General features: G+C 34.7%; 4 protein-coding genes across 6 annotated transcripts in view; 3 read left to right on the top strand and 1 right to left on the bottom strand.

Annotated features, from left to right (window-relative positions):
• LOC129944502 (tubulin polymerization-promoting protein homolog) overlaps nt 1-21,513 on the top strand; it is a 379,947-nt gene that overhangs the window by 227,639 nt on the left and 130,795 nt on the right. The window lies entirely within an intron of this gene.
• LOC129944488 (FACT complex subunit spt16) lies at nt 58-13,533 on the bottom strand. Of its 3 annotated transcripts, none has more exons than XM_056053947.1 (10): nt 13,266-13,533; nt 12,974-13,078; nt 12,729-12,887; nt 12,360-12,659; nt 2,498-3,678; nt 1,570-2,436; nt 1,242-1,507; nt 1,003-1,168; nt 849-917; nt 58-707 (listed from the first exon to the last, which is right to left on the bottom strand). In XM_056053947.1, exons 1-10 carry the CDS (start codon nt 13,332-13,334, stop codon nt 542-544), a joined length of 3,348 nt encoding a protein of 1,115 aa, XP_055909922.1. In that variant the 5' UTR covers nt 13,335-13,533; the 3' UTR covers nt 58-541. The 3 variants fall into 3 exon arrangements, with proteins under 3 accessions (XP_055909922.1, XP_055909921.1, XP_055909923.1); XM_056053946.1 differs by having other exon boundaries at nt 58-710; nt 13,266-13,532; XM_056053948.1 differs by lacking the exon at nt 849-917 and having other exon boundaries at nt 58-710.
• On the top strand, nt 15,227-17,563 carry LOC129944489 (protein arginine N-methyltransferase 7). The gene is made up of 3 exons (XM_056053949.1): nt 15,227-16,975; nt 17,029-17,180; nt 17,237-17,563. Exons 1-3 carry the CDS (start codon nt 15,266-15,268, stop codon nt 17,493-17,495), a joined length of 2,121 nt encoding a protein of 706 aa, XP_055909924.1. The 5' UTR covers nt 15,227-15,265; the 3' UTR covers nt 17,496-17,563.
• On the top strand, nt 19,748-21,382 carry LOC129944494 (tektin-2). Its single transcript, XM_056053959.1, has 4 exons — nt 19,748-20,074; nt 20,138-20,569; nt 20,629-20,851; nt 20,906-21,382. Exons 1-4 carry the CDS (start codon nt 19,863-19,865, stop codon nt 21,338-21,340), a joined length of 1,302 nt encoding a protein of 433 aa, XP_055909934.1. The 5' UTR covers nt 19,748-19,862; the 3' UTR covers nt 21,341-21,382.

Raw genomic sequence — 21,513 nt, 5'->3', positions numbered from 1 at the left:
CTTTTTTACTGTTTTTTTTTTTAGTCGTATATCGTTCTTTAAATCAAACCAAAGCTTTTACAAAAGGATAATTTTTTTTATTATTTTTCTTTGTTTTTCTTTTTTTATTAAATAATAATGTTTTCACATATTTTTTTATCTCACATAACATTGGAATTGATTTGTTTGTTTTGTTTTTATGAATTAACTTTATTAAACAGAATTTGAATGAAATGACTCTTTTATCATTGCATGTGTTTTGATGTACTCACTACAAATTAAAGAAAACTAAATTTATGTCCAATACATTATTTTCTGTTTTGACCGAAGAATATAAAATAAAGAACAAATGTTGAACAATGCATTTGAATTTGGATATTCAAAGAAGAAGACAATAAAACAACATGACTCAGAAAACACGATGAACAAACAAAAAAAGACTCAGAAAAATCATCAATGGTTTATCCTCAATTTTTTTTTTAATTTTAGATCAAACTTTGCGCCAAAGACTTCGGACTTTTTCCTCATCAACGGTACTTATTTTTTGTTTTCTTTCATTTGTTCAGCGTCTTGATTTTTTCGACTTGTGGCCATGGTCATTGCTGTCGTCACGTGAACGCTTCTTATCGCCATGATGACTACTGCTACTTCGGTTCTTGTCTCGACTCTTATCGTGCTTATCCTTGCTTCGGTCATGATGTTTATCTTTCGATGATTTCGAATGACTACTGCTACAAAAATTAAAATCACAATTAGAAATTTAGTTAGATTAAAGTTATAAAAGGAAAATTTATGCAAACAAATTTAGAGAAAAAAAAAAAGAAAACAAAATCCAATCAAAAGTTTCGAGCCAAACAACATTTACAAACCTATGCGATGACACGTGCTTGTCTTTTGAGGATTTGCTCTTTTTTTGTTGAGGAATATCACGTTCCCTTCTTGAAATAGAAAATTCAAGTAGAAACAAAATTATAATGAAGAATTTAAATTTTAAACGATTGACTAATAGGCCTTGGAACTTACCTGTGCTTAGAGCTCTTCGATGAGTGTTTTTTGTTGAAGTCGCGACTCTTGCCGTTCTCCTTGCCGCCACTATAATGCTGGTCCTGTTGGTTGCGGTCCTCCTCCGCTGCTTCACGCTCCAAATCTGACCAATCTTTACCAGATTCTTCATCTGTTCCAAGTTCCTCTGTGCAATGAGAAGAAATACAATAAATACACCAACACAATAAATAAACTGGTGGTTCTTTGTTATAACTTACCATCACTTTCATAACTGTCATCTTCTGACGCTTCTGAATACTCAGAATCGTCATCAGACTCATCATCATCATCCACATCGGTGGGTTCATATGCATCATCTTCCTCTGACTCGGCACTCTCGTTGTTTTCCTCACCATCGGATTCGGGATCAAGGAAAGTCCATCCACCGCTTTCGAAAAAGCCATCTGGATCGTCTGTGATGGTCTTCATAATTTTCGTCCAATTCAACGATTGAATACCCTCTGAATAGCGAATGTCACATGAGCTAAAAATAGACTTTCCCTTTAGAAACAACATAAACTTTAAAATTTTCAAAAATAAACTTACTTTAACCATTCTTTGACGTGATCGAGCATATTCATTGGAATTGCATTTACCATTGCAACTTTCTTATTGTAGTCCTTGAACACGAAGATCATATCGAAATTCCTCAAATGGAACTGAACTCTCTCAAAATGAACCAACTCAACATCCTCCAAACTAATAACAAATGGTGGCCATTCTGTTAAGTTGACCAAACTTCCAGAAGTAGGTTGCAGGAGTACTGTACTACGGAATGGTGCACCAGGGAAGCCCAGCTCTCGGAATGGTGTATCATATTCAACCTGCTGTTTGGTCATTGCTTCCACTTTCTCGCAGAAACTCTTGAAGGCCGTCTTCAGCTTGTGTCTCAATTCTCGTTCGGCTTGTTCGGCAGCCAAATCATCACGATCGTGCATATGTTGGTGCTTACCTAAATCCGTCGTGATTTCTCCCACTTCTGTGTAGAACTGAACATCGACGTGCTTCTTCTTGCCAAACATAATCGCATGTTTGAGATGAAAATGCAATAGAATGATCATTTCACCGTCACAAGGTTGAAAGAAGGCGCTCTTGATGTTGTTGTACAAAATGTCTACTTTGTCACCTCGCACTGAGACATAACGGAAACCGTTCGTGTGCGCTTCCAAACTGCCAGTCATACGTTTGGTAACAATATTTGGACGAATGTACAAATCCTTGAGCTTGGGGTTACCTTTATTCTGAGACATGACAAGTGTGTCTTGTTTCACAAGATCCTCCTTCTCACGCTCCTCAGCTTCTCGTGTCTTAAAGCGCTTCTGTACCTCTTTGATGAGACGGAAAGCGTTGTTAAGATTCGATGAAGGAGCTGATAGTTCACCAGGTTCTTTTGTGTTGGCACTACGATAGGTTCTACAGAAAAAAAAATCGTTACTTCATTTTACTTAAATTTCAATCGTAAAATTTGACTTACACTTCTTTGACGAACGTCGCTTCGGGTTGCGGATAAATTCCACCTTCATTTCGTCCCATGGTTGCACCGGGGTGGAAAAAGTTGATACGCAGGTACGTATATTCTCCCTCCACTGACTGTGAGATGTTTTTAATCGTGGAAATGTGGAACGGCACTGGCAGACCAAATATTGGCATTATAACAGTCTCATACTTTTTGTCCACATACAGCTTCAGTTCCTTGACTTCGGGTTCTCGGGGAATTTGACTGACACTCTTATAAGAAACCGTATTCTTTCGAACCTTCTCGATTTCCTTCGATTCTCCTTGCTTAGCAAGACGTTCTTTGGCCTTCTCATTGAGCAATTGGGCGAGTTCCTTTTGATGTTGTTTACGTTTCTCTTCGGTGCTGTGTTCGTTTCGAAGTTTATTCTCCAAAACAGCGTTTCGCTTGCTACGACCACCCAGAATCTGTGTGCCATTTTCTTCGGCTTCTTCTTTCTTATCTTCCTCCTCTTCATCGTCATCGTCTTCTTTGATGAAAATTCCAATGTTTTTGATTTTCTTCTTCGAAGGAGTCATGATATTTGCCGGCGGTGTATCGGTCACCAGCACTGTGTCCCCAATAAAGAGCGAATACGTCTTGCCCTCCTTGTCCGATGCTTCACTATTGGTCAAATTTGCCAAACCAACATTTACATTGAATATCATTCCTTTCTTCACAACCGCCTGACACTTGGGACCGATTATGATGGAATTCTCACGGAATTCGATTCCCATTGCGAACCCAAATGTTTTTGTAAGATTGTCCAATAGTTTCGGTTTTTCTTTTTTTACAAATTCAATGGTCGTATCGAAAATTTGATTTAGCTTAGCTCCGGGTTTGAGGTTCTTGAGAATTTCTTCTTGTACATTGACAAGGAAATTATAATGCTCTTGTGTTTTTTCTGTTGGATTTACCAGAAGTGTGCGGGAAATATTTGAACAATATGACTTGTAACGGGCACCTAACGAGCAAACTATCGCACCAAAGTGTAAGTAATTTTTATCACTTAGGGCAGAGAATTTAAGGGAGTAAACTCCACCAGATTGTATAATTGGTGGATAACACATTTCCAATTGAGATGTATCTACGCCGGTTACATATTTTTTGTCGGTTAAAGCGCCTTCTACACCTTCGGCCAGCTTCGAGTGTTTTACTTTCTGTAAATATTAGAATTCGAAGATAACAAATATAATATAAATCGTTTTAAAATCTGAGTGTAAGACCATAAAACATAATCTTAAAATAATAACTCAGGTATATAGAATTTCACCATCTTTGGTGCTGAGAAAGATTTGTATGTATATTACAATTCTAAAAGTTAGGTTAGATTATTGTTGTATTCTCAAAAATAAACATGTGAGAATTTTGTTCATTTCACAATATTGCAAAAAAGAGTGATTCATTGGATTACAAAATGTATTTTTACATTAAATTCGAAAACAAGAACTTTGAAATCATTTTTCTCCAACTTCAAGTAATAAGCTATGGAAAATGGTAAGAGGGGAAGATATCAAGATTTATTGATAATTTTTATTAAAATTCATATTTTTGGCGAAACATAAAAAGTCTAATTTCGGTCGTTTATCAAATTCTTCAAATCAGTACCCTCGGCCTTTATGGGTTGAACAAAATTGAAACAAGCAAAAACTATAAAGATTTGGACATTGAAATAGACACAGCGAGACAACAACATGAATTAGAAGTAAATTTAACCGTTATCAAAAAAAAGATGGACTCTCTTATGCAAAATAAAGTGGGTTTAATTTTTTTGGTTGTTTGTTGTTTGAAGATGAACCGTTCCTTGGCTAAGGCTGTGTTTTTGGTGAACATTAAAATAGAAAGACATTGGAACACAGACCTTGATATTTAACTAGGATAAAAACTATTGGTTTTTAATATTTTTACTTTTATAAAACAATAAGTTCAGTTTAGGAAGTTAATTTAAATTATTTAATTAATATTACAATTAATTCGGAGGAAAACATGGGTCGTGGTAAGCATTGTTCCTTAGAAGAGAAAAGGTTCAGTTAAGTTCTATGAAGCAAGGGAAAATCCTTGAGGGAAATAGCCAGAATAATGAGCAAATCTCTCAAGTTGATTGCAAAAGCAATTTGAACAATCGAGCCAAAAAACAGCTGAGAAATAAAAAGCAAAACAACCCCACCAAGTAAAGTCTGAAACATCATTGGAGCCTCAAAAAAAAAGATCCTTACAAGTCTTCAAGGGAAATAAAAAAAAAACTACAGCTTCCAATAACTTCCACAACTGTTCGTAGAAGACTTGTTGAAGCTAACTTGTTCAGAAGGATCTCAAGAATGGTACTCTTTCGAAGGAAAAAAATATAACAACGAGGTTTAAAGTCGCCCACAATCATTTTGATTGGGAGAACCAAAAGGAGGCAAACAAAAAATGGAAGAATGTTTTGTGAATCGAAGAAACAAAGATAATTTTGTTCGGAAGTGATGGTAGACAAACCGTTAGAAGGCTTTCTTTGAAAGAACTACATTCCAAATACTCTAGAAAACGGTCAAGAATGGTGGCGACAGTATCATACTTTGGGGTTCATTTTCTTGATATTTGGATTTGGTTTAGGGTAAAATGTATTTATTTATTTAATCTACAAGCAATATTACAGCTAACAGATATAAGCACTCCAAGAGCAAATTAAAAAGTGAATAAATATAATACTTCAGTTTTAAATTTATTACGATTAAGATTAAAAAAGTCAATATTTGAAGACACTTCATTGAAATATATAATAGATCTTGATAAAGTTTCATTACTACCATAATTTGTCATGTGAATTCTTTGGAATAAGAAGAATCTAGCTCTCATAGACCTAGCGGGAACATAGATTTGTACCAAGGAAAGAAGAGATGGACATTTAATATGGTAGCATAGTAAGTCTCTAATAAGCATTACACTATGAATTTTTCTTCTTGATTGTAACGACTTTATTCCAAGTAATTGGCATCTAGCCTCATAACTAGGACTAAAGTTCCAACCAATTTTCTTAAATATATATTTTGTAAATCGTCTTTGAATCTTTTCAATCCGATCAGAATGAACTATATAAATAGGACTCCAAATAACATCAGCATATTCCAAAATTGATCTGACGAGAGATATATACAGGGATAATAACACGAAAGGGTCTTTAAAGTCTTTTCCAAATAATCGAAATGACCTTTAAAAGAAAGTTGGGAATCAAGAATAACTTCTAAAGCCTAGTACATACTTGTGAACCATCTCGTGAACCCATACAAATTTCCATTTTTTGGTTCACCCGTGAACTTGCTCGTGAAGCTGAGTGGAGAACAAAGTGGAGAGTTTTCGTTCACGAGCAATTCACGTGCAAAATGTACGGGGACTGTTGGTGAAGCTTTGACATTTGGTTTGTTCATGTTCACAACGTGTACTCACAAGTGTGTACCAGTGAGCAATGTCAAAAGTTCACTTTCTCCACTGGCGAACGTTCACTTCACGAGGAAGTATGTACTAGGCTTAAGACTTTAATACTTGAAACCCTATCTAAACCCACAGATTCAATTGCATAGTTGAATACAAAAATATGAGATTTTCTGGAAAAAGAAATCGTGTTACACTTTTTGATATTCAATTTAAGGCTATTGATGTGACACCAATTTGATAAAGAATCAATGTCAGATTGCAAAAGTTGACAATCGTCCAAACTCGAAATTTTTGAAAATATTTTCAGATCGTCCGCATATAATAAGCATTCACAATAATTAAAGACCGAGACAATATCGTTAACGAACATTATGAAAAGAAGCGGACTAAGGTGGCTACCTTGCGGGACACCTGATGTACACTGAATTTCCTTAGAGTATGTATCTCCAATCTTAACTTGTTGTGTTCTACAAGATAAATATGACGATAACCAACAAAGAATCTCAAGTTTTTTTTAGAAATATTTGGTGGTTCACAGAATCAAAGGCTTTACTAAAGTCAGTGTATACTGTGTCCACTTGAAATTTTTGTTCAATAGCATTAGTGACATACGAAGTGAAATAAGTTAAATTGGTAACAGATGATCGACCGGATACAAAACCATGCTGTACTTCTGATAAATATTCACTTGTAAGAAAATCAAGCTTTATTTTCACCATGCTTTCAAACAATTTGGGAATTGCGGAGAGTTTACAAATACCCCTATAATTTTCTACATCATTTTTAGAACCTGATTTATGTGTAGGGACCAAGTAAGAAAGTTTCCATTCATCAATAAAAATACCTTCTTGTAGGGACTTGTTGAATATGCTTAGTAAAGGAGCACAGATGGAATCACAACAATTTTTCAACACTGCCGAAGGAATGCCATCTGGTCCAGAACTATAATTAGACTGAAGAAGACTTTTTATGTTTTTTAGTGAACTATTATTAAATCCTGAATGAGAATAAACGGATTTGAAATAATTAGCAAACAATTCAACTATGGAGTCTAAATCCGACGATTCAACACCTCTGAAAAACATGGTATTTGGAATCCCTATCGATTTTCTTTTAGAATTGACAAATGACCAGAACGATTTACTGTTGTTTTTTATGTTACCTTCAATATTCAAGCTATATATAAGCTCTATATAGAAACTTACTAAGAACTACAAAATCTTTACGTAATTTACTAAAATTATCATAATCCGATTGATTTTGTGATTTATTGTATTTCACGTATGAATTACGTTTTTTTCTTTTTAAGTCACGGAGCTGCTTATTAATCCAAGGTGAATCCGATGATTTTTTTTTTGAAAGAATAAGGAACAAATCTTTCAAAACCCATTAATACAATTTCAATGAAGCGGTTGAACATATTTTTCAATCATTCATTTAACCAATCAATGTCAGAGAAATAAGTATTTAGTTGAACAAAATTAGTTCTAGAAAAATTATACGATCTAATCATCATTTAACGAATAAGTGTAAAACTCTATTTCAAAGAACAATTCCTTATGATGAATGGATTCGTTTAAAAGAGAAAAATGTGCATTACTTAAATTAGCTTTTATTTCATCACAACATATAAAAATTAAGTCTAATATTTTTCCTAAAGAATTATCGATATGATTAACTTGTACTAAGTTTAAAGAATATAAAAAATCAATGAATGTAACTTCGATATTTTGTTTAATATTAAATGGAAATAACATTTTATCCGTTTCAGACCAATTCCAATGTATATCAGATAAATTAAAATCACCTAAGACACATAAATTATCAAATATAGAACAAAGATTATTAATAAATCAATATTGCTAATATGTTTTTCATACAAATCAAGTGAGCTACTTGGAGGCAGATAACTTACAATAAAAAATGGATCAAAATATGAAGTGGAATATCATGAAGGATACGAAGCTGCGTTATGCGGGCGAGAACCTGCCTCTCAAATGTGTTCTACAGCAGGACAACGAACCTAAGCACACATCCAAATCTGCTCAAAATTATTTTAAGGAACAAAAAATCAGCGTATTGAAGTGGCCATCCTAGTTGTTAAATCCCATAGAACATTTTGGGGGAGATTTAACAAAAAATTAAACCAAACTGTGAAGGATGGTTCAATAGTAGTGGAACAATATTTCAATTGACAGATGCCGCCAACTATTTGTCTCAATGTCCAACAGATGTCACACTGCTTTGGATTTAATTTAATTTTTTTTTAAATATGTGTATCTATTTTAATGTCCACGAAATTTGTTCCTTTTTTTTAGATTTATGAATTTAAAATATTTTAAGTTATAATTTTATTATAAATAATGGATAATTTTAGTTTAAAAGAAAGACAATAAGAAAATGAAGACCAAACTTGAAAAAAAAAATCTTTTTAAGTCAATAAAAAATTTAATTTTTAAAACTCTGTTTGGTGTTTCTATTTTAATGTCCATATCTGTATATACAAACGATTTGTCGTTTCATGTCAATTTCTTTCAGTATTTTAGTTATAAGACTTATCTTGCATAATAAGTCTTATAATCATAATGTGGTGAAATCTGTTATTTTTTGGGATAAAAGATAAATGCAATTTATAACAACTTTTTATCTAAAACCCTCAAATTGCAAACAAAAGGAACATTTGGGAAATCCTCGATGTCGTAGTATTTTAAATATTAAAGGTGAATTCTGAAGTACAAATCGGTGTCAAAAATGAGTAATTGAAAGAGTATAAGTTGAGAGCTAAACTTTTCATTTGATATTCATATTAAGGTCGTAAAATAGAGGGCTCCTATATTGATTAAAATAATGGGTTCCCAAGGAATTCTCACTAGAGCTCTCTGTTCAATCATTTCTTCTAACAAATACCAATAACTTGGCATGTAACTACTCAATATCAAATATACTTAAATTATACTATTCTTAATAGAAGGTTTTTATTTTTTTGAAGAACCGTCTGCTGGACAGCTGCCATCGCAATAGAAGTCAAGTATCTCTCTAATGATCACCATCGGCCACGAAGATCTTGTGATTTAAATAGGCACGTGAAACATATGCTCCACAATTAATTCAAAACCTGAAAGATAACATTTGTAAAGTTATCGACGACAGACATGGACAATTTCTCGAAAAGGATATGGTGCTAGAACCGTAGCTGAGAAGGCTATTACTACATCTTTTCTATTCTTTGCTTCTAAGTAAAAAAATACTCTTTATACTCAAAATACAAAATTTAATTCGATACCCTATAACCGGGTTATTTTATTTTAATACTCAACGTTTTCGATTAGATCGCTGGTTTAGGTATGGATCTTTGAAAAAAAAACAAGTGAATGCTCCGCAAAAGCACCCGAAGCTACAGAAGAATCACCAACTGCAGGTTATGTCCAAGCAAAATCATAATTTACGTAAAATAGTAATCCCCGGTTAATAACTTCTGCTTTTTAGGCATGTTTAATTTCGGTTTCCCATATTCATATTTTAGTGCAAGGGAAAATGACGCAATAGAGACGGCGGTTTTAGAGATTTCTGAAGGTTTTGAGTTTTATTTCCACGGTGAACAATGCAGCAGAAAAAAATCAGTCAGAAAGAAGTACCCCGAATCATATTCGAATTTTGGATTTGCTGAGACAAGTGACACCAAACTTCAATCCGTGATTTGCGACAAAATGTTGTCGAACAGTGCAATGTTTCCAGCGAAAATGAAACGTCACTTTGCAGGGATTCATCCAGATTTCTCAAAAGAAAATATGCTTTACTAAAAATCAAACCATTATTACTTTTCAGTCAAATACAGTGAACGAAAATGCATTGATGGCGTCCTACTTGGTTAGTTTTCGAAGACCATACCATTGTTGAAAACTTAATAAAGCCATGTTTTAAGGGCATTGTTGAATGTTTGTTGGGTGAAAACGCCAACAAATTAGTTTACACCGTTCCTTTGTCAAATAACACAATATCAAGACGAATCGGAGACTAAGCGGAGAATGTGAAAGCGACTTTACTTACTTTTACGAATAAAAGTGACATAGTTTGCGCTGCAAATGGATGAATCAACGGATGTTGCAGGGTTGGCTATTTTAATTAAATTTGTGCCCTACCAATATCTACAGTTCTTTTAAGAAGATGTGCTCTTCTGCAAGCCGTTGCCAACTACTTACTACAAATGGTGGTGAAATTTTGAACTTGATTGACAATTTTTGTATTGTAAATGACATACCATGGGTTATATGTGTGGAAGTATGCCATTATGTAAGGCCATTACTGGAAAAACGCCCGGTGTCGTCGCAAGAATAAAGCAAATTGTTTAAGGGATGCACCAGTAGCCAATACGTTCTACAAAAAATTCCGGTCTGCCTTAAAGAGGTGTTGAACGAAAGCGTGAAAATAATAAACTTTATTAAATCACGCCATAAAATAAAGGCTTGTTAAGGTATTGTGTGATGAGATGGGTAGTCTAATACGTCTCGCGGAAATATACTGACGCTGCTATTCGAAATAAGAGCTTAAGTTAGAACTTCCTCATTGACGACAACTTTGTTTTGGGGGACACGTTGTGTAATGAGGGTTGGTTATTGAAACTGGCATATCTGTCAGATATCTTTAAAAAAAATGATTTGAGTGTATCACTTCAGGCAAAGGCAATAACTGTTTTCGATGCCAGTGACAAAATAGAAGCATTTCAAAATAAAATCCAGTTTTGAGCTGAATCTATAAAAAATCGAAACCTAGACAGCTTCCCAAGGCTCAAAGAATTTAAAGAAGAAATAGATTTGGACATTCCCGATGATATTTTAAATGAGTTTCATATCCATCTAGTAGGTTTGCTGGATAGCTTCCTCCACTATTTCCCAGACGAATTCCACCTGAACTTTAAGGAAAACGTATGGGTAATAAACCCGTACTCTGCCACGTTGGAAAAGCCACTTACCCTTACATTGGTGAAGTTTGATTGACCTGACATTAGATTCGTTAAAATAACTTTTTGCAACAAAGAAGCCTTTATCAGAATTCTGGTGTATGATATAAGACGAGTTCAGTTTACTGTCAAAAGAAAGCTAAAATAATTCTTCTGCCGTTTGCAACAATGTACATGTGCGAATCAAGGTTCTCCGCATATGTTGGAACCAAAGCAAAATATAGATCCCGTCTCGATGAAGAACCTGATATACGGTTGCAGTGTTGTCCCAAATTCAACCAGATATTTCAGCTTTATACAAAAATAAGCAGGCACTTTATTCCTACTAAAAAGAAATCCCATATAATTATAAGGCATATAATAATTATCTAATTCCTTATTAAGTTGAGCTAACATTTTTCTTATAGAAACTGTTTCCTGAATTCAATAAAATAAAGGAAATTTAAAAAACAAGTTAATTTATTTGCTACACTTAACTGCGAAAAATGTGCATATGCGCCACGAAGAGCTCCGCTTGAAATTTCTCACGTAAAAAGTGCTCCGCGACTAAAAAAGCTTGAGAACCGCTGCCCTATCTATACCTTATACGAAAAAGACAAAAAGCCAAAAATCGTGAACACGCCTTTGTTTGCTTCGTATTAATTTATTCTCAGCTATTTTATTTTTGTTTGCCTTCTCTTTTTTGGAGTAAAGGTAGAATTTGCTTCTATTTTATAACAAGGTAATAATATTGTGAAATTCATTGTTTTTGTCTGAGATAAGAGATAATAGCCATTTATAACGACTCATTGCTATTAAAGGCCCTCATAAAAATAGAACAACGAATTACAGATTAGACTAAAGCGGAACGTTTTGGAAACTCAAGATTACATAAATTGTTATAAAGATGGTGTTCGAAAGGGACTACGACTTAAAAAATATTTATGTTATGATCAGTACCGTTCATCCCGCTCTATTATTTAATAAGCATATGAAATAAAAAAATAAATTACGGGCATAATAGCTTATAGAGAATCAGAGACTAGTGACTTACAACTAGTTTTTATGCCGATAACACCAGAATAATTAGACTTGGAGGATTATTTAGTTCCTGGCAAGGAGTAGTGAAAAATGTGGGATGCACATTTTGAACCCAAGACTTCTGGCATGAGAGTCCTACGCATCACGACACGATCATGGGAAATGTCTCTTTCAAATTGAAAACATTTTTCAACTAGATTTTTAGAATTTTTTTTAGGTGGCGCAAAAGTCCGTTGAGAACAAGGGGCTTGTAAATTACGACTGTCAACCAATTATGTGTGCGAGAAGGGGACCTCTATTCCTGACAGTAGTTTCCGTGGCATCATAGTTAGTGCGTTAAACTGTCATGCTAGAGGTCTTGAGTTCGATTCCCTACCATCTAAAGTATTTTTCACAAATTGACAAAATCTCCAAGAGTAATTCTCGCCATGAAAACATTTTAAGACTTACCTTATCCGAATCAATAATATCCATAATTTGATCCTTCAAATACTTATTGAACAAATCAACCGACACCAATGACGCCTTACGTATACTATTAATCTCTGGTTCGTCCTTGGGGCACATTATGTACGCCACTGCAGCTCCAATATCAACATTCTCAAATTTCTCTTGTTTTAATGCCACTTTCCATGATTCACAGAACTCACCAGGGAATCCATCTTTTATGAATACACCCAACGTTTTTCCTGATTTCGAATCTTTCATGGCATTAATAAGCTTTGTAAAGTTTGCTTTGTCTTTGTCATTCTAAAACCAAAATAAAAGAAACGATGAAATTCAGAGATCAAATTGAAGCTAGTCTTTATCGAAACTTACCCTGTCACGGACCAATAACTTAATTGGTGGGACGTCATCTTCTTTGCTGTTCTCGATTTGTTTCAAAAATTCAATTTTCTTTTTGCTAGTCAAAAAGTAAACTGCTTTTTCTGATAGAACACAAATGGAATCTGTCAGTTCATAGCCCAGAAGCCAAGACTGAAATTAAAGAAATCAACATTAAAATCTATTATTTTTGAGAGCGTTTTATCCCCCGAAAATGGTAAAAAAAACTTCTTTCTAACCTGTAGAGCTGTTGATTTGCTGTAAGCGACATCCTCGTCCACGCCGACACAGGACAAGATACAATCTACCTTCTTAAGTGAATCATCGTGCTCAAAAGTTGGAGCCTATTTAGGATTGAAAAACAAATTCAAATTAAGACAAAATCGTTTGGGTCAGGTTTTAGACACAAAAAAAACACATTGTTCAGCGCAGCACTACACAAGCTTAGAAGTCACATTTTGTCCGTATCCGTGTACTTCAATGAAATTGGCTACGGCTGGCTGTACACAGCGTTTTTTCTTCTTCTTTTACCTTCCATTCAGAATACAATCGTTTAATTCGGCGGAAAAATGTTTCTTTATCTAGCGCGATATTTGACATCTTTGCGGAAAGATGGTTATTGTTTTAATAAAATTTAATTTTAATTAAACATAAAAAACACCGGTGATTTGCTGAGAGAATAGAAATTCCTTTGCATTCGCACGGTAGTTGACAAAAAGTTATCCGTAGAAAATCCACGCAAAACCACAAGATCTTTTTCTCTCTAGAAATCCGTTGCGCTGTAAATAACAATATGGCGTAGGTTTTTTTGATGTGCGAAAAGAGCGCGGCAAGACAAATTATTTGTAGCTTACAACCACTGGAAGTTGTGGGAATTTTTAGCTGGAATAAAGCGAATTGGGTTTGCTGAATAAGAGGCATTTTATTGAAGTGCAGTTTGCATCTTCCGGCTCGATTTTGCATTTTATAAGCTTGAATGACTTTAAAAATTACGTTGTTGTATGAGGAAACGATCGACCTGGCTTTCTGTCAACAATAGCCTTTGATTTGAAGCAGCAATATTTTCAGTCGCTTTTTTCATTAATTTGTTTCAAAAGTTCAAATTTGTTTCCATGTTTCATTTAAATCGGCCAAATAGGTGCTTCTTGATTGTGACTACAAAATGTTCACCATTTTTGATTGTGTTGAAAATATTCTCTTTTGGTCTTTTTTGGCTTGGGAATGCAAATAAAAGCTGTTTTATTCTTTCTCCCAACGTTTCGTAAGAATTCCTTACTTCTTCAGGGAATATTTTTCTTTATTCAATATTTGTATTAAATCATACTTTTTTCTTTTATCTCCACACCAGACGGTACTGACACAAATTGAAAATAAATACAACATATGATGACAATTAAACAAAAAAAAACAAGAAAAGCACTTATATCACAGATGTTAAAGTGCTACAGCAAGCTTTGTTTGATGTTTTCGATGTCTTCTTTACCATTTTTGTAGAGACTTTTTAAGAATTTTAATGCATTGTTGAAGCATGTAGACCATTTCCAAATATCAAAAGATGATAGCTGTCCAAATCGTGGAATATTCAAATTGAAACCTCTCATTGCAAAATACTATATCTTTCTGTCATTCAATCTAAATAAAAGTATATTTATTGTTCCTTTATACCTATGTAAATTTTTGTGGTAATTGCGATTTTGCTTCTGGTTTATTTTTATTTGTCACTCCGTACTTTTTCTTAAAGGTTTTCATATACGCATTTACGGTGGAAAAATAAAATAGCAGATGCACCCTTTGACATGAACTGCTAGTCAATTCATATTCCCATAGAAAATCATACTTTAAAGTAATTAAACGTATTAAGGTCTGATTCTCCTGTAGGTTTGGTAGTTAAAATAACTTAACAAACTCCGGACAGGTGGTGCTACAGGCCTAGGGCCTAGTAAAAATAACTAACTTATTTCAAAACGCCACCTTTTGTTCCTTGGGCTTAAAAAGCTTATTTTTCAAAGAAACTAAGAACATTAATTGTTGTACATTTTGACAAAATAAATAAAAGAGAAAAATCGAGCTCCAAAAGTGTGTCTATATTTCTGCTGAAGGGCTAGTATTGTTAAGGAATTCGACATCAATGCAGTTGGAAGTCCGTTGTAAGCCAATGGATTCATCTTTCCAAAAACAAGAAATGTTTACCTCTTCGCTAAACTGACTCTGGAAAGGCGAATTGAAAATGCAAAGAGTCAATCAAAAGTCTACTGTGTTGAAAAATTGCATAAAACTTAATTGTTGCCCATAATATCAACAAAGATGTCCTAATCACTTGATTTTCTTCTAATCGAGTCAACATTGGATGTGAATGCAGATAAGTCTAACCGTAGCTTAAGATTTTGTTGTAAATTTCCCTTTCGCCGGTATTCAGCTTTAAATTCGCAATAATATAATCGATATGTTTGTCTCTTTTTCACAATATATCACTCATCTGTCAAAAAATGACATATGTCTTCAAAAAAAAAACACACATACAAACTTTCCGAATGCGGCAACTTTTTAAACTACTCACGAATTTCCCTAATCCTCGTGCCATGAGCTTGTTTACACAAATTCTCAATCCCATAACTGGTAAATCAGAATGGGAGTCCCAGACAGAGGACTACGATTATCACCAAGAGGTTGCCAGAGCCGCTTTTGCCGACATGCTCCACGATACGGAACGTAATCAAAAATATTATGCCGCCTTAAAGAAGACCATCCAGTATCTTCATAATTCTGGAAAGGAAGCACATGTCCTTGACATTGGAACAGGAACTGGTATACTCTCGATGATGGCAGTTAAATCTGGAGCTGACACTGTCACAGCTTGTGAAGCCTTCATGCCGATGGCACACTGTGCTGAAAAGATCATGTCTGCCAATGGAATGGGTGAGAGAATTAAATTGATTAAGAAACGTTCAACGGAAATCGAAGTAGGCGAGGGAAAGGACATGTTTCGAAGAGCTAATGTCTTGGTCACAGAGGTTCTTGACACAGAACTAATTGGCGAAGGAGCAATTGGTATTTACAACCATGCCCACAAGCATTTACTTACAGAAGACTGCATTCTGATACCTTCTAGGGCGACAGTGTTTGCTCAGGTTGTTCAAAGCCCTCTTGCAGTTGCTTGGAATCGTACTAAAATAATTGCTAATCTGGATGGCAACATACTCCTAGAGAGTCCCGATTCCATAAGCAACTGCAAGGGTGAAGCTGGAGTCCATGACATGCAGTTGAGCCAGTTGCCGATGAGTCAAATGCGTCCAATTAGCAAGCCAATTCCAATCTTCGATTTTAATTTCAGAGATCCTAAGGGCATGGCAGCTCACAGAAATAATAACTTGACGATCAAATCCGACTGCCAAGGATCTGCTGATATGGTCCTCTTCTGGTGGTCAATCGATATGGATGTCGAAGGGGAAATCGTACTCAGCTGTGCTCCCTACTGGGCACATCCTGATTTTTCAAAACTATCCACCAACAAGGATTCGAAGGTTCCATTGCAAAATATTATTCCTTGGCGAGATCACTGGATGCAGGCCGTCTATTACATTCCTAAACCTTTGAACTTGCAATCCGAGCAGGAGTTCATTCTTAGTGCGAATCATGATGAATACTCGTTTTGGTTCGATGCCTGGCTAGCTGGAGAGGAGGAGCGAAAAGTGAAGCGACATGCATGTTCTTGCAGTCTGCACATGACATACTCTAGAAGTCGCATTGGACAAATGAACCAAAGTATTCGTAACAAAAAATACCTTAAGTTCCTTGAGGAAACAATTGATAAGTCATCAGTTGTCTTGTCAATCTCAGATGGTTCGCTCCTGGGGTTGGCATCAGCAAAACTAGGAGCAAAGTCTGTCATTTGCTTCGAGCCACATCGATTCTCAAAGACGCTCATAGATTCATTCATCAAACAGAATAAATTAGAGAGTGTTACTATTGTTGGGAAATTGGACGAACTGCAAAACCTTGATCAAATCACCCACATTTTTGCAGAACCTTATTTCATTACGTCCATTCTTCCATGGGATGGCTTTTATTTTGGAACTTTACTTTCGAAGATCAGAGATCAGTTGAATGAAAATGTCAAAATTTGCCCTCATTCGGCCAAGATCTATGCCGTTCCAGTTGAATTTATTGACCTTCAGAAAATTCGAGCACCCCTCGGGATCTGTGAAGGTTTTGATTTATCAATTTTCGATAAGATGGTCGATGTAAGTAGAGACTTTTTTTTAAAATTCTTTGTTTTTATTCATTGCCATTTAAGACCTCGTCACTGCTCGCCGATGCTGTTGTTGAAGCTCAACCCCTATGGGAATATCCATGTCGAGCTCTGGCTAAAGAAATAGAACTTTTAAGTGTTTCGTTTGAGAACTTTAATGAAGACAAAAGCTGCTCTGGGATAATAGACATAGAAGAGTGAGTTTTTTTAATCTTAACTATTTTGCGAATGTGTTCTCATGAAATCTCTCTAGAAACGGTTCGTGCAATGGAATTGCCCTGTGGGTGGATTGGAATATCGATGGTAGCAACAATCCGAGGTCAATTGTGACAACAGGACCAACTCAACCTATAACAGTAGGGGACTATGTGCAGTGGGATATGTTTGTGCGACAAGGAGTTCATCTTATACCTGAACCGAATAAAGTTGACAAACATGTTAGTAAAGTCGAATGGAGTGTTGAGTTTCGTCCAGTTTCAGGCGAAATAAAATTTAATTTTAAGAACATTTAGCATAATTAATGTTTAGATTATAATTAATTTATAATTATATAAATAAAAAATAACTCAGTTTTTGTTTAGTTATTGTTGAGCTTTAAGAACCTGTTTGAATTTTTAAACTTTTTCGAAAAAAACCTAGGAAACAAAATAGTTCTTGAAATTGAAGCTACCATAATTTTTCCCAAAGATGAAACATAGAAACGCTAATACTCGTGTGCAGTTCTTTATAGGCTAGAATTGGACTTATCAATATGAGATCCAATGTCCCCTTGATTCTTAATTTCCAATATTGATAAATTCAATCGATTACTTTTGATTTTCAACCTTATTTTGAGATTCGTTTTTGATCGAAAGTTATTCGAATTCGAAAAGATTTTATTTTGAGATTCGAACGATTCGAAAGTTTGCTGAAAAACTAAGAAAACTTTGACTTTCGAATGATTCGAAATCGAATAAAATGTCATTTATGTGTCGTTCAGATATTTTCTGGTGAATAGCTAAAGAAAGATGTAAGTTTCAACAATTTTTATACGATAAGTAAACGAAATTGTTTATATTGACGAGTTTTTTTTTGTTATTTCATAAAGGGCACAGTCACATTCAAATTGGACCAATAGGGAACGAAAAGATAATCATCCCGATAAGGTTGATGGAGTAGAATCCGGAGGTAGCAAAGGGTTTTTCTGTAAACCGTATAGATGCTGATCGGTTTTGGAGAGATGGAAAAAGGTTTGTAAATAAAATAAGTGACGTAAAAGATAAAAAAATTTCGTGTTCAAGGTCTGGGCTGATTTAAAAATTAAAACCAAAAAGAAGTTGGTTGAAAACGAAACAAAAAGGAAGCAGTCCGGTTTCAACGATAACAATTTAATTCCATTATCAGAATTTGAAGAATCTCTGTGAAGTCTGTGAGTGGAATAAAGGCCAAGGTATTTGAACTAAATGAGAAGTCTGATGTGGCAGAAACAGCTCTATTCATGAAGATGAAGAACATTTGGTGGAGAAACAGCGATCTAAACGAACAAAAAAGGATACTCCGGTTCAATTGCTTCAAAGCAAAACGAAGTCATTGAAATGTTTTTTGCTGATTTGTGTTCTAAGCTGAGCGACATGAATTACGAGTTCCATCGAATGAAATGAAATTTGCAGAAAACCGAAGACAGACAAAAACAAATATACGAAGAAAATTGTCGACACAATCTCGCCCTGGAAAACAGAATGCTAAAGAAATTAGAGTTGAAGAAAAAACTTATAGAGATGGAACTTGGTAAGGTCACCGAAAAACTCATCGATGCATTAATTTTTTTTGAAAATCACACAAATTGTAACCATTAACTGTACCTAATACAAAAGACTAAAATCGAAATAAAGTTTTTTTTATTTAAAATAATTCTGCAATTCTTTCACGAACGTTTCGATGTAACTATTTTCATTTTCTGTGTCTACATCACCGACTGCATTTTCAGAGCGATCTTCAACAACCAAATTTTTAGCATTATCAGCAACTTTGAAGTGAATACAGATGTTGTGCAGGGCTGCGGAAACGTTGACTATTTGAGCAGCCTTTTCAGAAGAGTGATCTAACTGCCTTGCCTTTAGACAACACCTGAATCGGTTTTTCAGTAAGCCGATCGTTCTCTCATTAATATTTCATGCCTTGGAATGTTGAAAGTTATATTTGCTTTCACGACTTCCGCTACCAGATGAACGATATGGCGTCATCAACCACGGTTCTAAGGGGTATCCTTCGTCACCTGTGTTTCTTTAGTATGTAAGTATTTCCAAAAATAATTTATGGCTCTCACCTAGCAGCTAGGAATTGGTTTGTCCGGTATACTGTCGCATGAGATAGCTTCGTGCGCAAGATACATTCCATGCTAAGAAATCATGTGTCGCACAAGGGTGAGTTGCATCTATATACCTTATCTTAATTGCATGGTCGCAGATCTGTCAGAATTTACGAAATGCAACTCAAATTAATGTATATCCAAGTTAAATTTAAAGCCTTACAATTTAAAGTTCTCATTCTGAAGGAAATACCATCCACAATTGCCCCCAATAAATTAAGTTTTTTAAAAGTAGTTTGGTATCCAGTGCGCCCCAAAACCGATATTTTACATGGCGCATGCCATTATATTTTCAAAGGTGACCTATTTATATTACAGGAATTGTAAAAATTAACCAATAATACAAAACATCACGTAGTTACTATAGCATCAAATCAGTTTTCATCCAATTGCTATTAATTTGACTTCTATGACGACTCAGTATCAGCTTTATCAATACGAACAATTCCAAACAAAATTCAGAAAAGCTCACAGTTGGTTTTGTTTTTTCCTTAAGATACAAAATTTTGATTAAATCTATAATTACTTAAAAATGAATTCGCATCTTGTAACAATAAGGGAAAAATCCGTCCCGCATATTGGCTTAGCTGATTGGCATTCTCGGGTAAATAAATTGAGGACTGTTGCAAATTCACGTCGAAATGATGCTTTCGATATTCGTCATTCGTCGCGAACACTTCGCAATGAAACAAAAATTGAAGCTGATTGGAGTAATTACGAAAGTAATGAAGCTCTCTCCGGAAGGTAAATACTCGTAGATTTAAATTTCCACTTTGGTCCAATATTGTAATGCATTTCCTTTTAAAGAATTGCTGAAGTTAATCGTTGGAGAACAACAATACAAAGAACATTTGAAAGAATCCAACATGAAGTTCATTTGCTAAAAGAAGAATCAGCTTCAACCGAGCGTGAATTGGAAGCAATGAGTACACCTCTAACTGTGGTTGCCGAATGTTTGACTATGCGTGATAGTCGACTTGGTTCTGAACTTACAAACGATGATGCTGATATTGAACTTAAAAAGGAACTGGAACTTGTTGAGAGTAATCATAAACTTCTTCGGGATCAGTGCCATTCTGCATGGGAGAAACTTTTACGTTTGGAAGAGATACAAAAAAAGATCGGTATAGCATTGGAAAATCAAGCCAAAGCAGAAGCAATTGATGTTGCTCAGTTGGATCTGAATAAAATGTCTGCGAATATTTCTTTTAAGATAGATCCGACAAGACATCCAAAGAAGTACAAATCACTTTTTCAATCTTTGCCTTCTAATTTCATATAGATGTTTTTCCTATTAGTTCTTGTACTTATCAGTCTTGGCTCCAGTCAACCAAAGATCTTAAGCAAATGGCTGAAAATGAGTTATCGGACACGTATTCTATTCGAGAGTCATTGTTCGTGGGCCGTGAAAAGGCTAGAAATATCTTAATCTCCCAGCAGGATAGAACTGAGCATACAATTCGAAAGAGAATCTTTCAAACTCAGCGAGCTCGTAACGAGCTTGAATGGCAAAAACTAAAGGTCGGTTAAATATTACTTTTTATTTCTTTAATGTAATTAATTTTTCTTTTAAAGATGCAAGAGGAAATGAAAAGAATGTTTAATGAGATAAAAAATCTCGAACAATCGCTTCGAGATAAAACCGATGCTTTGAAATTGGCTGAAACCAGACTTGAAAACAGAACTGAGCGTATGGGAATTGAAAAATGCTTAGATGAAGCATATGACAAGCTCTGCCTCGAAGTAACTGCAATACGAACAATTCGAAGAAGCCTTGAAGACCGAATTGAGGCTGCAAGAACTAATTATAATCTTCTAGAAGAACATGAACAAAAAATAAATGTTGATATGAATAATAAGCAACATTCTCTTATGACCGATATAAAAGCCTTAGATTTAAGAGCTCGTTTAAGAGTTGGTGAGTTTGCTGGAACTGAAAGTGGTCCATCTATTCAAACCGAAAGGAATATAAAATTAACAAAAATGGAAGATGAAATTCCAAAGAATTAGAACTCATTGACAATTCATTATGTACGAGTATGTTAATAATATTTAGAATTTTAATAAATATTTTGAAATGATTGGAAAAAATGTGATTTGTTAAGGGCTTTTCAATAAGAGATAATACTTTTCTGTCTAAAAAATAATCTTTTTTAAGATAAATCAATACATACGTAGATCAC

The sequence above is a fragment of the Eupeodes corollae genome, chromosome 2, assembly GCF_945859685.1.
Source record: "Eupeodes corollae chromosome 2, idEupCoro1.1, whole genome shotgun sequence".
NCBI classification, from domain to species: domain Eukaryota; kingdom Metazoa; phylum Arthropoda; class Insecta; order Diptera; family Syrphidae; genus Eupeodes; species Eupeodes corollae.
The sequence above is the reverse complement of the archived record's forward strand: the minus strand, read 5'-3'. Positions and strand labels throughout refer to the sequence as shown.

What these genes read in the sequence shown, in the direction of transcription:
- LOC129944488 (XM_056053946.1), bottom strand. Translation starts at nt 13,334, where the DNA reads ATGTCAAATATCGCGCTAGATAAAGAAACATTTTTCCGCCGAATTAAA. An exon ending in GCAAATCAACAGCTCTACAG is followed by an intron (nt 12,888 to 12,973) that starts GTTAGAAAGAAG and finishes CTTTAATTTCAG; the next exon opens with TCTTGGCTTCTGGGCTATGA. An exon ending in CACGTCAAAGAATGGTTAAA is followed by an intron (nt 1,508 to 1,569) that starts GTAAGTTTATTT and finishes GTCTATTTTTAG; the next exon opens with CTCATGTGACATTCGCTATT.
- LOC129944489 (XM_056053949.1), top strand. Translation starts at nt 15,266, where the DNA reads ATGCGGCAACTTTTTAAACTACTCACGAATTTCCCTAATCCTCGTGCC. An exon ending in TTTTCGATAAGATGGTCGAT is followed by an intron (nt 16,976 to 17,028) that starts GTAAGTAGAGAC and finishes TTGCCATTTAAG; the next exon opens with ACCTCGTCACTGCTCGCCGA. An exon ending in GGGATAATAGACATAGAAGA is followed by an intron (nt 17,181 to 17,236) that starts GTGAGTTTTTTT and finishes AAATCTCTCTAG; the next exon opens with AAACGGTTCGTGCAATGGAA.
- LOC129944494 (XM_056053959.1), top strand. Translation starts at nt 19,863, where the DNA reads ATGAATTCGCATCTTGTAACAATAAGGGAAAAATCCGTCCCGCATATT. An exon ending in AATGAAGCTCTCTCCGGAAG is followed by an intron (nt 20,075 to 20,137) that starts GTAAATACTCGT and finishes TTCCTTTTAAAG; the next exon opens with AATTGCTGAAGTTAATCGTT. An exon ending in CCGACAAGACATCCAAAGAA is followed by an intron (nt 20,570 to 20,628) that starts GTACAAATCACT and finishes TTTTCCTATTAG; the next exon opens with TTCTTGTACTTATCAGTCTT.